The 17,633-nt window shown below is 42.4% G+C and overlaps 2 protein-coding genes across 6 annotated transcripts in view; one reads left to right on the forward strand and one right to left on the reverse strand.

The window, feature by feature from the left end:
• Positions 1–9,241, reverse strand: part of LOC106813872 (40S ribosomal protein S24-like) — a 16,954-nt gene extending 7,713 nt beyond the window's left edge. The window contains exons 1-3 of the mRNA XM_014818117.1: positions 9,164–9,241; positions 7,243–7,452; positions 6,927–7,037 (exon numbers count right to left, since the gene is read on the reverse strand). Coding sequence (XP_014673603.1) covers positions 6,927–7,037; positions 7,243–7,383 — 252 coding nt within the window. The 5' untranslated portion in view covers positions 7,384–7,452; positions 9,164–9,241. The remainder of the gene's footprint in view (positions 1–6,926; positions 7,038–7,242; positions 7,453–9,163) is intronic.
• Positions 6,640–17,633, forward strand: part of LOC106813870 (poly(ADP-ribose) glycohydrolase-like) — a 17,250-nt gene continuing 6,256 nt past the window's right edge. For 2 of the 5 annotated variants that reach the window (XM_014818111.1, XM_014818115.1), the window contains exons 1-9: positions 6,640–6,839; positions 10,571–10,685; positions 13,224–13,335; positions 14,155–14,215; positions 14,620–14,773; positions 15,396–15,518; positions 15,766–15,849; positions 16,084–16,251; positions 16,593–16,863. In XM_014818111.1, the coding sequence (XP_014673597.1) occupies positions 13,323–13,335; positions 14,155–14,215; positions 14,620–14,773; positions 15,396–15,518; positions 15,766–15,849; positions 16,084–16,251; positions 16,593–16,863 (874 nt within the window). In that variant the 5' untranslated portion in view covers positions 6,640–6,839; positions 10,571–10,685; positions 13,224–13,322. The remainder of the gene's footprint in view (positions 6,840–10,570; positions 10,686–13,223; positions 13,336–14,154; positions 14,216–14,619; positions 14,774–15,395; positions 15,519–15,765; positions 15,850–16,083; positions 16,252–16,592; positions 16,864–17,633) is intronic. The other 3 variants (XM_014818114.1, XM_014818112.1, XM_014818113.1) reach the window with 3 other exon arrangements.

The following is a 17,633-nucleotide window of genomic DNA, read 5'->3' on the forward strand; positions in this document are numbered from 1 at the left end:
GACCTGTTTGTACTTGTGTGCTTCTGTTATGTAGTGCATGCGTTGGCTACGGCTAAAAATACACGAGTCGCGGTGTTCCTTGTCGAATGCGATATTTCTTGGGTACGATCACTTCCGCCGCTGTCAAACTTTTATTGTGGTGGAATTTTAATAGGCGGCGGAGGTATTATAACGGGGCCGCAACGATTGATCAAACCAGGGGGGGGTTTTCCCAGACGGGTGCGCTGCGCCCCTGTTGCGCAACGTAAGGGAGAACCCTGCTTGTGACAAAATAGCTCTAGGTCTCTATAGCAATAGCAAATTGCTGATTTTGCTAAATATGCTTTTGCTATATTATACTTATATGTGTATGTATATATATATATATATATATATATATAAACAGAAAGAGAGAGGGGGAAAGAGAAGTCGATGTGTATGAATCCTAATGCGTAATGTTAATCAGAGTATAATGCATTTAATTCAGATGATCCACTTGCAGCTACTGCTTGCCGTTGCTGACGGCTGACGTGAACCGAAAAGCCTCTATGTGATGGTTGTCTGACGGACTTTTACTAGGTTGGCTCTCGGGACGTGACGTCACGTTCATGTCGCAGATGCAGAGTACCTTCCAGTTGTTGCTGGGCAGTTAATGATGGCAGTACTATTTAACTGTATTTACTGTATTAGGTTTACTGTATAGCCCACACACGAACATTATTGTCGATGCATGGCTATGAAGGGTTAGCGCAAGCTGTTCTATAGGGGTATAGGGCCTATATAGTGGTACGACTCCTACATTACAGTTCTTCCTGCATCCGTTTAACTTTATTTAATACTAGCTATAGTAAGTGTGTAGCCAGACGATATCGGCTCTTCGAGCTTCAACGACAACGGTAGTTCCGTGAGAACAGGAACGAAATTCAAACGAATAACTATACTCAGATAGTATATGTATTGCTGTCTGACCAAACGACCAAGTAATGCTGAGAACAGCCTTAGCCCGACCAGGGCTGTGGCGACGGATTGATCTATACCCTATTAGTATTTACCCGTAGTATTCCTAAGCCCTAGCAATACCGTTCTTCGTAAGTACACTGGACTGACTGCACTCGTCCGTGTTTGAACTGCTGCCATAATGATTGGCCTGCGAATATCGGATATTGCAGTTTATTTATAACTAACGACATAAGCTTTATATCAGCAAGATTAGCCATCGACACGTTTTGCGCAACGATCCTCGATGAAGTTGTGCGATATTGTTTTACATCGGTCAAGGAATTTTTTGGTAGAATTAATGAGGAGACGCCATGCACTACTGATACTTTCTCGCGTAATCTCGCGAATGCTGTCCTCTGTTAATGTGTTTGCTGACATGGAACATGGCGTTTGTTTTCATGCTTTTACGTAAACTCCAGTTTAATCGCCCCGTAAAATTGTTTATCTAACATGTATCTTGTCGCTACCTAACTACTTTGTTTTGTGTTACTACAATTGATTGTCGCTATTCTAACTGATAAGTGGCTTAATATAGCTTCGTGAGACGGCGGGCCCTTTTAGTAACATCTTTATGCCGTATATGTTGAATCTACTGTTTTATTTTGCAGAGTGACACTACGGCCACGATCAGAACGCGAAAGTTCATGACGAACTCTGGCTCATCGGCCAAGAAAGCAAATGGTAAGCGGCCTCGCTAACAATTTATCGTGTTTATTTGTTTCTGGGTATCCATCTGTCCAATCGGTGTTATGTTGTGTCGCGTCCTGCCACATACTTAGCCCAACCTAAACTATATCACGTGAAGCAGCATTCACGTCACATGCCACCATTATAGCTTTATAGTTGTTTATACGAAAGGCCGTGTTTCCTTCAAGAAACTGGAAGGGCATTCCATGTAGAGGCGTCAAAATGAGTTCGATAACCCGATGTACTAACTTTGTACGCTGTGGCAAAACCGGCGAAGGCCCGTGCACTGAGTCTTCGTATTTCTAAAATGCGAGTTCTTAAACACCTGACAAAAGCCTAACTCAGGGCGTCGAAAGACGTATCCATATCCGCGGTGATCGTCAGATATGCCATGGATACAGATCTTGCTGGCAGATACCAGATTTGCGGGATGCTTGGTATCCGCCGCGGATAGTAAAAAAAAAATCGTCATAATCCGGATAAGTGGTATGTTGAGTTATCCAAACTCTTTTATACGGCGCCGCATCTGAAGCGAGCGCGAGTGCGCGCCTAAGTTAACTTAATTTAGACTATTCGCACACTAGCGTTTTTTACAGCAGGCCATAGCATATTTGCCAAGCGCCAAGCCGTGGCCGATGTTGATCATCACACTTGTGAACTGTGTATTACATGCTGTATGCATGATTGTACTCAAGGAACCAGACAATGGCGCTAGACAATACGTCTGCCAGTGTACTGTGAAAGGCGTAATGTAAAAAATCATAGATATATATATCATAACACCCTGTGTTTATATAATCTATGGTAATCATGAAATGCTCGCGAATCACCCTCAGCCCACTAATGATTAGGCAACCGGCGGAGCCGAGACTTCTTATATAATGAATTACATTACATATTATATTTCAAATGCTATATTGCATATTTCAAGATTCTTGGATACCAACATTGTGAAATTACTATCCCAAAAAAATCCGGGATACCAGATCTTTTGGGGGCGAATCCAAGATTTCACTACCTGGCTACTCGCCGAATGGATACCCATAATAAAAATCTGAATTTCGACCCCGGTTTAAACTCTAGCCGCTACTAACCTAAACGCCTAACCTAACCCATCCTAACTCTAAACGCCTAACCCTTGTTTACTTGAGATTACGCACTAAAAATTAAAAAACTGCCGGGCCATTTAGGAAATCCGAAGGAGACCGTGCCGCGGCAGCCGTCAGATAAATACCGCGCGGCTGCCACGGGGCGATATAGCCACTGTCGAATTTGTACTCTTACACTAATCAATATGTCTCTTTAGGTAGCGTTGTGTGCACACCAACAAACAACACACAACTGCAGCCTAGTCCGGGTGTAGATTCCTTCTGACGCAATGCCCACACCAACGATTCTTTGGTGGATTGGTGTGGGTTAGGTCAGAGGCACACTTGCTATACAAACACGTGGAATTTCCGATCGCTGCGCGACGGTCGCTGTTTCATCGTCCAAAACTCACCAATTGGGCTATCAATCCAAGACCTGACGCACAGTAGACGAAAACCTGGTAACTGTTGTATTATATCATGCTTGCCTTCGCGGTTGGTAAGTACACCTTTGTACTCTTTTACCTTAGTCGTATTCTCGATTTTGAAAATTTGTTGCTAACAATTCCCTCAGGACCATCGGCCAGTCCCATCGTCCACAAGTGCGTGACGTGCAGGATGACGTGCGCGCAATGTGTCGAATGCGTGACGTAGCGAACGCATTCATTCATCCTCATTCGAAGAGCAGCAGCGCTTTGTGATACACACGTTGGACAGGCTGAGCGACGCCGGCGCTACCGTCAAGATTCCGACACTTGCTTGCGCAGCGTCACCTGACGTCACGTTGGACGATGGATGGCCGATGTCGGAGGGAAATTGTTAGCAACATAATTTTCCAATATCGAAATACGACTTATAGGTAAAGAGTGCAAAGTGTAGCTTACCAACGCGAGCAAAGCATATACTACCAGTTATCCAGTTTTCGACTGTATGTGGCGTCAGGTCTTCCGATTGATAGCCCAATTGTGAGTTCTGGAGCGGCGATTAAACAATGATCCTGCTCGGGGATCGAAGAAATTCCACTGTTTTGTATAGGCAAGTTATGCTCTGACCTAACCACACCAAATCCACCAAGAATCGTCGGTTGTGGGCATTGCGTCATTGAGGAAATCTCGCGATTACTTCCAGGCCCAGCTCGCGTAGTGCTACTGAAATGTTGGTGTGGTCGTTGAACCTGGTTGTTACCTTCTGATTTTCAGGTAGCAGTATCATTACTAATAATATTAATAATGCGCAGTAGGTTGCGAAAAGATTCGTAAACTGTATATGTATACATGACATTCCAGGGGGTTTTCGGGGAAATATAATGTACTTAAATGCATATATTTTGCCGGTTTCGTTTGACCGAGCTGCGAATTTATATATTGAGGCCTGTTTTTTTATGCACATCCCATTGTACACACTTTCTTGTATTTATAGCTGTACCTACTACAAGTTGACTATCTAAGAACTCGAAATTTCTTTCATTCAACATAGAACATTGTACACACGAGTATTTAGGTCTGAGTTTGTGACGATGACTCATTTCTTACTTAGTGTTTGTCATGTCAACGCCTACAATTGCAATGCTCACGTTTGGGTAGGCCTATACCCTTATTTGCTATGGAGGATACCCGCTAAATTCGTGCTGTGGAATCTGAGTCGGCGTTTATTCATTCAACCCGTCCGTGGCAGGTAGTTGAACTCGTAACAGCCAGGCCAGGGTCACGGTTGCCCGACGGGAGATCCGGGATCAGGTTGCACAATGCTACAAGACAACGCCCGACGTCGTTCTCGGCCTTCGGGCTTCCGCACACAGTTTTGCCCGCGCGGGCCGCCCACCCGGATTCTCGCTCATCCCGACTCGCTAGACGCCAAGCGAACGAAGTTCGAGCACAATGTACGGTTAGCTCGATGGTGTAAGTGTGATCGTCCGTTCGTACACAGGCAAAACACGAACATCCGGGCCCACGCATCGTCCTGTATTAGTGATGGGTAATCTGTTGGGAATTTCATCATCGATCAAAGGGGTCATGTGGCTAGTCTTGTACGCATCTCCCATAATGACATCCATTGACCTCTCACAGCGCGCTCTCGAGTCGAGCACAGGCGATCAATCTCCTTAGGTTGGGAATGTTTTAACTAAATCCGTAGCCATGGCACTTTACGAGAAGAAGTAAGGTCCCGCTGCAAACGCAGCGCTAAGGAAGAAAGACAGAATGAAGAAGGTTGCGCGCGTTAAGAAACGAAGGTGGCCACGGAAGAGAGTAACGAGCGTCCGTTCTGCCTTGTCAAACCTGCCAACCTTACAATTGTTTTCGTATTCTCGTACTAGATTCGCAAGATGTCTTTTACAGATGTTAACTCGCATCTAGAATTGAAGAAAACTTAGCGATTTTCTTTCGTACGGACTTTAAGTACAACAATGTAATGTTGTTTTTTACATCTGTGAGCGTGACAAATAATCTGGCCGGTCCATTTGATCGTGGGCTCGCAATGCCATCATCTCGATCACGCTGTGTGCAGAGTTACGTTGCTTCTTGTCCTGTGATCTAGAGCTTAGTCCCATCATTCATTGCCGCGCATCAAGTGTACTTACCAACGCGAGCAAGCATATATAAGTTATCCAGTTTTCGATCTATGTGCATCAGGTCTTGATTGATAGCCCCAATTGTGAGTTTGGAGCGATGAAACAGCGATCCTCGGCGGGATTGGAGAAATTCCACGTTTTGTATAGACAAGTTGCTCTGACCTAACCCACACCAAATCCACCAAAATCGTCGGTGTGGGCATTGGTCAGAGGAATCTCGGACTAGGCTGCAGTTTGTTGTGTTTGTTGTGTGTGCACACAACCTACCTAATAGACAAGTTATAGTGTAAGCATACATTTTTATCCAACTATTTTATTCTACCATGGAAGCCCTTCCATTTCTGAAGGAAACACGGCGTATAAAACTATAAAGTATAATGTGGCATGTGGACGTGAAATGCTGCTTCACGTGATATAGTTTAGGTGGGCTAAGTATGTGCAGGACGCGACACAACATTACACCCGATTGACAGAGGAAACTCCAGAAACAAATAAACACATAAATGTTAGCGAAGCCGCTTACCATTTGCTTTCTTGCCAGAAGGCGGTTCGTCATGAACTTTCGCGTTCTGATCGTGGCCGTAGTCTCACTCTGCAAAATAAAACAGTAGATAACAATACGGCAAACGATGTTTACTAAAAGGCCGCCGTCTCACGAAGTAATATAAGCACTTATCAGTTCAGAATGCGAATCATATAGTAGACACAAAAACAAAGTATTAGGTAGGACAGATACATGTTAGATAAACAATTTTTAACGGGCGATTAAACTGGATTTACGTAAACATGAAACAAACCATGTTAACTGTCAAGCAAACCAACTAAAGAGGAAGCATATCGCGAGATTACGCGAGAAGTAGAGTAATGGCGTCTCCCATGTAATTCCTACCAAAATTCCTACCGATGTAAACAAATATCGCACACTTCATCGAGGATCGTTCGCAAAACGTGTCGATGGCTAATCTTGCTGATATAAAGCTATGTCGTTAGTTATAAATAAACTGCAATATCCTATTCGCAGGCCAAATATTAATGGTAGCAGTTCAACACGGACAGTGAGACAGTCACAGTGTTACTCAGCATTCACTTGGTCATTGATCAGACACAATACAATACTATCTGAGTATAGTAATTAGTATCGTTGAATTTCGTTCCTGTTCTCACGGACTACCGTTGTCGTTGACTCAAGAGCGATATCGTCTGGCTACACACTACTACTATATTAAATAAAGTTAAACGGATGCAGGAAGAACTGTAATGTAGGAGTCGTACTACTAATTGTACTATATAGTACTATATATATAGTAGTTTTAGTACTATATAGGCCCTATACCCCTATAGTACTGCATATTAACTGCCAGCAACACTGGGAAGGTACTCTGCATCTGACATGAACGTGACATCACCGTCCCGAGAGCCACCTAGTAAAAAGCTGCGTCAGACAACCATCAAAGAGGCTTTTCGGTTCACGCTCAGCCGTCAGCAAGGCAAGAGTAGCTGCAGTGGTCATCCTGAATGTAAAAGCATTATACTCTGATTAACATTACGTCATTAGGATTCATACACTCACTCTCTTTATTTGCAAGCAGGAAGGACGCTCTTACCTTCTTTCCGTGGCCAACCTTCGATTTCTTAACGCCGCGAACCTTCTTCATTCTGTTCTTTCTTTCCTTGCGCTGTTTGCGAGCGGCCTTCTTCTTCTCGTAAAGTCCATGCTACGGATTTAGTTAAAACATTCACCATAAGGAGATTGATCTGTGTGACTCGAGAGCACTGTGAGAGGTCAATGGATGTCATATGCGTACAAGACTAGCGATGATCCCTTGATCGATGATGAAATTCCAACAGATTCCCATCACTATACAGGACGATGCGTGGCCGCATGTTCTGTTTGCCTGTGTACGATCTACACACACTTACCCTCGCTAACCGGTACTTTGGCTCGAACTTCTTCGCTGCGTCTAGCGAGTCGTAGATGAGCGAGAATCCCGTGGTGCGGCCGCCGCCAAACTGTGTGCGGAAGCCGAAGGCGAAGACGACGTCGGGCGTTGTCTTGTACATCTGTGCAACCTTGTCCCGGATCTCCGTCTTCGGCACCGTCGCCCTGCCTGGGTGTACGACGTCAACCACCTGCCAGCGACGGGTTGAATGAATGAACGGCGACTCAAGATTCCACAGCACGAAATTAGCGGTATCACATAGCAAAATAGGGTAGAGCTACCCAAACGTGAGATTGCATTGTAGGCGTTGACATACAAACACTAGTAAGAATGAGTCATCTCCACAACTCACCCACCTAAATACTCGTGTGTACAATGGTTATGTTGAATGAACGAACTTTGATTCTAGATAGTCAACTGTGTATAAGCTATAAATACATAAAGTGTACAATGGGATGTGCATAAAAAACAGGCCTCAATAATAAATTCGAGCTCGGTCAACGAAACCGCAAAATATATCATTTAATACATTTTATTTCCCAAAACCCCCTGAATTCATGTGTACATATACATTTACCGAGTCTTTTTCGCAAACCTACTGGCATTATTAATATTATTAGTAATATTACTGCTACTGAAAATCATAAGGTAACACCATGTCAACACCACACCAACATTTCAGTACACTACGAGCTGGGCTGCAGTTAGTCCGAGATTCCTATGACCAATGCCCACACCAACGATTTTGGTGGATTTGGTGTGGGTTAGGTCAGAGCAACTTGCCTATACAAAACGTGGAATTTCTCCGATCTCGCCGAGGATCGCTGTTTCATCGCTCCAAACTCACAATTGGGGCTATCAATCAAGACCTGACGCACATAGATCGAAAACTGGATAACTTATATATATGCTTGCTCGCATTGGTAAGTACACTTGTACTCTTTTACCTTAGTCGTATTTAGATTTGAAAATTTGTTGCTAACAATTTCCCTCCGACATCGGCCATCCATCGTCCAATGCGTGACGTCAGGTGACGTGCGCGCAAGTGTCGGAATCGTGACGTAGCGAACATTCATTCATTCATTCATTCGAGATCAGAGTGCTTGTGTACACCACGTGACAGCTCGAGCCGGTCGCTACGTCACGATTCAGACACTTGTGTACACCACGTGACAGCTCGAGCCGGTCGCTACGTCACGATTCCGACACTTGCGCGCACGTCACCTGACGTCACGCATTGGACGATGGATGGCCGATGTCAGGGGGGAAATTGTTAGCAACAAATTCTCAAATCGAAATACGACTAAGGTAAAAGAGTACAACTGTACTTACCAATGCGAGCAAGCATATAAGTTATCCAGTTTTCGATCTATGTGCGTCAGGTCTCGGCGATTGGATGCCCCCAATTGTGCAGTTTGGAAGCGTAATGCTTGAAACGCGATCTCGGCGGGATTGTAGGAGAAATTCACGTTTTGCCTATAGCAAGTGTCTTGACCTAACCACACCAAATCCACCGAAAATGCGTCGGCGTCTAGTGGGCATTGGCCCAGAGGAATATCGGACTAGGCTGCGTTGTTGTGTTGTTGCTGCTGCTGACACACCATACCTACCTAATAGGACAAGTTTATGTGTAAGCATACAAAGTTAGTACCGTGTTTTTATCCAACTTTTTTATTCTCCATGGAAGGCCCTTCCCATTTCTGAAGGAAACACGGGCCCCGTTATAATCGCTATAAAGTTAGATGTGGATATGGGACGTGAAAGTGCCCTTCATGTGATATTAGTTTAGAGGTCAATAGGTGGCCAAGTACGCTGTCGCAGGACGCGACACAACATTACACCCGATTGACAGGAGAATACTCCAGAAACAAATAAACACCTAAATGTTAGCGAGCGCTTACCTTTGCTTTCTGCCAGAGGCGTTTCGTCAGATGAACTTTCGCGTTCTGATCGTGACCGTAGTATCCACTCTGCCAATATAAACAGTAGATAACAATACGGGCAAACGATGTTTACTACAAGGCCGCCGTCTCACGAAGTAATATAGACTTATGCAGTTCAAAATGCGGATCATATCGTAGACACAAAAACAAAGTATTGGGTGACAGATACATGTTCGTATAAAACAATTTTTAACGGGCGATTAAACTGGATTTACCGTAAAATGAAACAAAAACCATGTTCACTGTCAGCAAACAACTAAAGAGGAAGCATATCGCGAGATTACCTGCGAGAGTAGAGTAATGGCGTCTCCATGTAATTCGCTACCAAAATTCTACGCATGGTAACAAATATCGCACACTTCAGCGGGAGGATCGTTCGAAAAACGTTGTCGGATGGCTAAATATTTTGCCTGATATACAAGCCTATGTCGTTAGTTATAAATAAACTTGCGATTATCCTGTGTTCGCAGGCAAATATTAATGCAGCAGTTCAACACGGACAGGTGGGACGTCACAGTGCAGTTAGTTACTCAGCTTCACTTGGTCATTGATCAGAACCAATACAATACTATCTGAGATATGTATCGTTTGATATTCGTCCTGTTCTCACGCGACTACGTTGTCGTTGAAGCTCTAAGCAAGCGTGAGTCGTCTGGCACACACTCTAGTATTAATTAAAGTATAAACAGATGCAGGATGGAACTGTAGACTAGTGTAGGAGTTCGTCCTATCTATTATAGGCCCTATACCCTATTCCTATAGTACTGATATTACTGCCAGCAAACACTTGGAAGGGTACTCTGCAGTGCTGACATGAACGTGACGTTCACCGTCCGAGAGCCGCTAGTAAAAAGCTGCGTCAGACAACCATTCAAGAGGCTTTTCGCCGTTCCACGCTCAGCCGATCAGCCCAAGGCAAAAGTAGCATTGCAGTGCCGTCATCCTGAAATGTAAATGCATTTATACTCTGATCTAACATTAACGTCATTAGGATTCATTACACTCACTCTCTCTCCCCTTCTCTTTCTGTTTATATTATAATTATATATATACATACACTATAAGTATTAATTCATAAGGCAAGGCACTATTAGCAAAATCAGCAATTTGCTATCCGCCTAGAGGCCTAGAGCTATTTTGTCACAATGTACGTATGTGGGCATATTATAAACATCAAATAGATATAAAAATGGGAGAACCCTTTAGTACAGTTCCTAATGCTATTGGCTTTAGTTTTAACTTTGCTAGACAAATATATCTAAAGAGGGGCTAAAGCCGACAGCTTATCAAATCGGCCAGGATCCTGTACACAAAAGGTGATTTATTATTTTAAATGGTAACTTTTACTCATGTTTAAATTGACAGCTGAACCCGAAAATATCAGAAAAGCTCACGGCTGTGACCCTGAAGCAGACACAAGGTTTGAGTTCCGAGCTGCAGCATTACCTGAAAGAAGCGACTACAACCAAACAAATACCTGGTATATATTTTCTTTTTTTTTTTTTTTTTTTTTGCCAGAAAGGTCATTTCAGTTGGGCTTGATTTGGATAGTTTCAACATGATGTCTTGCGGCATTTGTGAAGTCATGTTAAATGTTGTCAAACCGAGTTGCACACGACATTGGGTTGTGACACTACAGCCATGACCCTATATGTACTAGCATGAGGACTTGTATCATACCATGTATAAGATAATCAGAAATTGGATATATATTTATTGTAGCATATAACCTAGTTTTATTATTATTATCAATATATATAGTATATATATATATATATATATAGTTATATATATCTAATATATATTTGAGTTCGTTGTATGTATCTCATGTAGTCTATATGTACTTATGTATCGTATGTATACTCCTATAGCGCGGCCAAACGCCAAGCGATTGGATTGAATTTTCACAGGGCCATCTCTTATTACCGGGAGTGTTCGTAGCTGAAAAAAAACTGCAAACGTTCAAACTCACCGAAAAATCCCGCTGAAAAAACCCCTCAATTCGTCAATCTTCACCATGGTCAGCACTGACATGCTACAGTGCTGCCACAGAGAGAAAATTCGATTCCTCATCTCATCGGCTGCTGGTATATTATGTGAATACCGAAACGGTACTAACACGAGCAGCACCGCAGGATATTATTTTAGGGCCGTTTCGTTTGTTCCCCAGAGCACCTTGGGTTAACCTGGGTACGAAATCGAATCGCATTGGGTTAGGGAGCATAACGAACGCGTTTTCTGGGTTAACCCAGGATTAATATATCATGGATGCCAGTGACAAGGAAAAAAAGAATAACAATGCAATCTTATTATTTTTTTTTTAATGAAATCTAAGAGTATGAGCCGGCTCAAGGATAGGAGCAGCATGTCCGAGTAATAGAACATCATCCCCTATCCAGCTCACGTTCTTGAGCAAACATACACAGTCATTCACCACTGCTTACATTCATGCAAGGCACTGATCTATGCACTGATACCGCACTGATATTGTCGACCATGCATGGTTGCATGGTTGCAATGGATGTGGCTTGGGATACTTACCAAGCCCCCCCCCCAAGTAGGCACCTGCGCAGCCGCTCACATTCATTCCCCCGGGGTTGACCCGGGTAACGGGGAAAAAATACCGTGACTGCAAATCGTAAGTATTTTGGCGGCTGGCCCGAGATAGACCAGGTATACTTGGGAAGCAAATCGAAAACCCCCCCCCCCCTACTAATTTATGTGTCAGTGTGCTGGCCGCAATGGCGGTGGCGTGTGTTTAAGTTGACAAACGCTTCAAGTGCCTTGTGGTTACGACTGCATTGTTTTACTAAGAGGCTTTGAAATGAGAAGTGCAACCCATTCGTACATGCTGTTATCATAGACTTTGTCTTTAGTTATACACCATATTACTATTATGTTCCCTCCTGGAAGGGTTTCTACGTTGGGTTGTGCTGTCATATAAAATGTCTGACGTAACGGTTTTTTTTACATGCTGTATTCTATGTCTACAACTGATTGTAAATATTATAGAGATTCATCTTCACCTATAGATTTAGTATGAGTATTATATTAGTTTGACAGGTTACATTGCTCAAAACATCAAAGCATAAAGACGCGTACCAAGTGAGTAACATTCTTCTGTAATTTACAAATTTCCCACTCGCTGGCCTGTCTGTACTATATATCGATTTTTTATTCATGCTACGATTCAGACAGAATCATTGTACATTCGAAAGCTCATGCTTTTCTGATTCAGTAGAAAAATTCCTTCATCTTCAACCGTGAATGTGCCGCAAGCATTCACATAGACAATATCCAATGGACACGACCCACTCGCTGGCCTGTCTCTTATGTATACTATATACCAATTTCGTATTATTCATCTACGAAACTGACAATGGATAGCCTGTTCTGTACTTGCAATGAGCTCACAGTTCGAGACGCAGCAATCTCTTACATATTTCCACCACACAATAACGACGGCAACCATTGTTTATCAAGGGTTTCAAATGAAAACTGCACCCTTCGTACATGCTGTTTATTAATAATTTTCTCTCATTTGCACATATTAGGCCTACTGATTATGTTTCAGGGTTCTAAGAGGTTGGTTCTGTGTCATATAAATGTCATACGTACAGTTTTTCCATGCTTATTAATTTCTTATTACACTGATCTTCTAAATATCATATTGTCGTGCAATTTAATATTGTCGATTTTTACATTTCCTATTGCTGTCAAATTCATTGAAGTAGTATGATTAGTAGCACTTATTTTACCCAGCCGAAGCGGGGTACCCGCGGCCTAGATAGTATATATATATATATTTCTCCGATCTACTTGTGATGGTACTAGTATACATGGGTCTATGCATGTAATCATCTCTATACCCCACACTAAGTGGCAGGACAACACTGTAGTATACAGTGTAGGTGCCATGGCAGTAATTCACTGGATTTCCTCCAGCATGGCAGTGGCTATTCTCACTGTGTGTTAATTGTCTTGTCGTTGATTTCGTCGCTTCAATGTTCTGTTTCAGCAGTGGTGACGGATATTCCCGAGACTTTCGCCACACCACAACAAAATATGGCGACAAACAGATTAGATACAAAGGAGACCTGATGAAGAGAAGGATTCAATGACTAAGTCAGGCCTCCAGGGTGTGTACAATCGATTGCCACAAAAAGGTAGTCGATGTGTTGAATGCATTTGCATTTAAAAATACACATTTACCACAGTGTAGTTGGGGAACTACACACACACATGAAATCAGTAGGTTTATAGTTAGGCTGTGTAAACTCAAAAATAAAACAATAAGATAGAAATAATGCACAATGATATTCACTCATGTTTACTCTATATATCCTCTCTTATATGCAGCTATGTACATGTAAACTGCATGCTTACAACAGCGCAAGAGAAAGTTATAAATGAATGAATAGTGAGTCACCTGTATAAAATATAGATGAAAGCATCAAAACGCTAATTACTCCAGTACTTAGACATAGCAATACTTCGTTGGCATGCATAATCACACTACTTATGACAAATAAACTCTGTTCTCCATTTCAGCTGCACGTTGTCTTATAAAAGCGTAATTTGAAATCACCTCAATGTTGAGTTGAAATTCTCGTTGATGTTGTGTTGACAGTTTCCCACCAATCCCCAAAGCAACCTCGCCCGGGGCAGTGCTGCGTACAGCGGTCGGGCGCAGCAAAAGATAAAACATCCTGTGACGTCACGTCACCCTTCGAGGCAATTTTGTATGGCAAAACGTCTTCTCGACCTCTTTCTGTGCGGTTTTAAGAACAAACGCCGCAGGTGAAATGGGAAGAATTAGAAGTTTATTTTGTATTAATGGTAGTGTAGATTATGCATGCCGAATGTAACTTTGCTAGTCTAGTACTGTGAGAAATTAGCGTTTGGATGCGCATTGTGAGCCTTTAAAGTTACTTGTCTTACTTTCTCAGGGTCGTCACCTACACATGCGCCTTCTGGTGGTTCTCAACAAGATGGCAGTCAAGCTCCAAGGTATGCAAATCGTCTTAAACCTCATAAACTTCACCGACAGTTCCATGTATGCATTTCTCTATATATGTGGGTCCGATTTAATTGGAAAACATTGCAGTCTTGCACTGCCAATCCATGGTTTCACCTTGCAGTGCATCGAAAGTGACATCTTGCAATGTTTCACCGCACTTCCTGCCATTTGTGTTGAATGTGGTTAATTCTAATTAGTTTGATATGACTTGAGAAGGATTGACTGGTGTTGGTTGGTATGAGAGCACATTGAATGTGTCCAATTAAATGCATTGTGCTCTACTCTAATTATTCTATACTGCTATGTTTTAATTATTTGTTTCAGTTTTCCCAAATGTTTCTAGCCTTGTAACAACATACAGTGAGCACAAATTGTCATTTATTTACCTTTTAAGGGATGGCAGTATCTTACCAATAAGGGAGGAGGAGGCAGGAGTGAAGACAGAGGAGTGCAGAGGGGTGGCACTATCTGAGCTGAACCATGCCCCCACATGCAGTGCTCCACTATCCAAATTGGAAGCCTCCAGGGATCACTCTCTTCTGATTAGGGTTAGTTGCCGGTGTGCTTTAAAAGCTAAACACTTAGAAAATTGTACTGACGTCAATATATGTTTGTAGAGTTATGTTAACAGACCCCTTGATATATTATTCGAGTGTCGAGAGGGAGGTTTGTCTGGTTGCATGAATTTTGTCTCGTGTTTGAGTAGGTGTATTATAGGGAAAGTGATTTTCCGCGATCGCGGAAAACGGATGGAAAACACGGAAACGGCCATTGGAAACGGAAAAGATGTTTTCAAACGGAAAAAATGCGGAAAACGTAATTTGAACATATTATAACATGGAAATTTCAATAAAATCACACAAAAACCATCGACAATAGGATTGGTAATGATATGGTTTACATTCAGACAAGTTTCAGAGCGAAATGAATTACAATTACGACTTTTCGTAGCCCTGTGTTTCAGTGCTAACCGAAAAAAAAATTTCCATGCAAATATATGTAAATGGAATTTTGCATTTTGGGTGTGTACAATCTCTATGGCAAAACGGAATTTCCATTTTTTCTTTCCTTTGAAACGGAATTCATGATTTTCCCAAACGAAAAAGGCCATTTTTTGAAAATCACTGTCCCTAGTATCAATCAACTGATTTGTTCCTATCTTCTTTGCAGCCACCAGTCATAGCAGGGATAATTCCCTGCCCGCACCCGGATAAGTATCATGATGCGTGGGATGAAAATCACGTTCGAATGCCCTGTTCTTCCAACAATCTCTACCCTAAAACATCGCCGCAGGTAAGGAAATGCCAAAAATAATCATGCAACACGTGAGTTATTTCCTAGAATGACACGAATAATGAAATGTGTTAGAGTTCGGAGTGATAGATGACGATAGATGACGATAGATGACGATAGATGACGATAGATGACGATAGATGACGATAGATGACGATAGATGACGATAGATGACACCCTCGTGTGATAGTTGTCATGCCGTTTGTGTGATTTGAAATAGGAATGCAAATTATTTAATTTGTTTCAGCAGAGAGGTAAGACTTTACAGATGCGATGGGAGCTGATTGAAACTGTGCTGTTGGGAAATATGCAATCTTCCCTCGATTTAGAGGTGTGTTGTAGTTACTACATTACATTTATTTATTTATTTTTTTATTTTTTTTATTTCAGTTTTATTTTATTAATCATCTAAATTATGCAGTTGATTTATATTTTAATTTATTGGATTAGTATAGTCCACAGACACTGTAATTTCTTCACCAAATGTTCAAAATTTTTGGTGAAAGTCATCTGCTGTTGAAAACTGCTGGCCTGTCTTACGTTTCATTACTTTTTTGTCCTGTAGGAGGCGATACTGGTGTATAACGCACGCTATGCTGCACGCTGGACGTTCGGCAGCCTGCATGAGCTCTTCACAGACCGGCTGAGTCGTCGCGAGGCAGACGACATCTTGCGCTACACGCTGCCCAAGATGGCCGAACTCGCGCTACAGCTGCCTTTCGTCGTGACCAGGGTAAAAAATACACGGGAGCGATGAGCGATTCGCTCTTCAAACCTCCGAAATCGCTCCCGTGAGGCTCAAATAGCTCCCGTAAAGTTATTGACAAGAACTATTTTTCCCACAGACTTGAAAAAGAGCTCTCGTGAAAAAAAAGGGATTTTTTCCCTGGTCGTGACCCGCGTGAGAGGCCTTAGTATTGATGCAGCATTACCTGTAGAGTGCGAGAGAGATGTGCAGAGCGTATTTAGTACAGCTGTTGTCTACCTGTGATTTACTGCGTATTATTACCTGTTGTTTATTTGTGATTTACGCTTGCATACCTGTCGTGTACCTGTGACCTCACTTGCACACAGCCGATACGACTGCTGAAGCATGGCTGCACACACAGCTTGACGTTCAGTCAGCACCAGGTGGCGTGCCTGCTTGCCAACGCCTTCTTCTGCACGTTCCCACGTCGCAACTCCACGAGCAAACAGTGCGAGTATCAGAACTTCCCGACGATAAACTTCAGCGCCCTCTATTCGGGTAGTGGGCACGGCGGCGGCAGCGGCGGCGGCGGCGGCGGCCGTAAGCTGGAGAAGCTGAAGACCCTGCTGCATTACTTCCGCAGGGTGACGCGAAAGAGTGAGTTATTCACATAATGTTTATTTATTTTTATTTATTTATTTCTTTAGGCAATTATCCATCATATACAATACATAGCATACTTTTACAATAAAATTATGAATTCATAAAATTGGATAACTTCCAAGGATATATACACAAAAAGCATGACTAGCACACTTATTTACATTGCGGTCCTTGTTTTGCTATGCCTTGATAATAAGTGGAATGCGATCCATAAGTGGAATGATGAAAGTGGAAGAGTGAGTTATTCGGAGAATGTTGCCAGAATAGGTGAGATAATAATGCAATAAGTGGAATGATGACAGAGAAAGAGCGAGTTATTTGCAGAATGTTGTCAGAATAGCTGAGATAATAATGCAATAAATGGAATGATGACAGAGAAAGAGCGAGTTATTCGCAGAATGTTGTCAGAATAGCTGAGATAATAATGCAATAAGTGGAATGATGACAGAGAAAGAGCGAGTTATTCGCAGAATGTTGTCAGAATAGCTGAGATAATAATGCAATAAGTGGAATGATGACAGAGAAAGAGCGAGTTATTCGCAGAATGTTGTCAGAATAGCTGAGATAATAATGCAATAAGTGGAATGATGACAGAGAAAGAGCGAGTTATTCGCAGAATGTTGTCAGAATAGCTGAGATAATAATGCAATAAGTGGAATGATGACAGAGAACGAGTGAGTTATTCACAGAGCTTTGTCAGAATAGCTGAGATAATAATGCAATAAGTGGAATGATGACAGAGAACGAGTGAGTTATTCACAGAG

Source organism: Priapulus caudatus, unplaced genomic scaffold (genome assembly GCF_000485595.1).
Source record: "Priapulus caudatus unplaced genomic scaffold, Priapulus_caudatus-5.0.1 Scaffold837, whole genome shotgun sequence".
NCBI classification, from domain to species: Eukaryota; Metazoa; Priapulida; class Priapulimorpha; order Priapulimorphida; family Priapulidae; genus Priapulus; species Priapulus caudatus.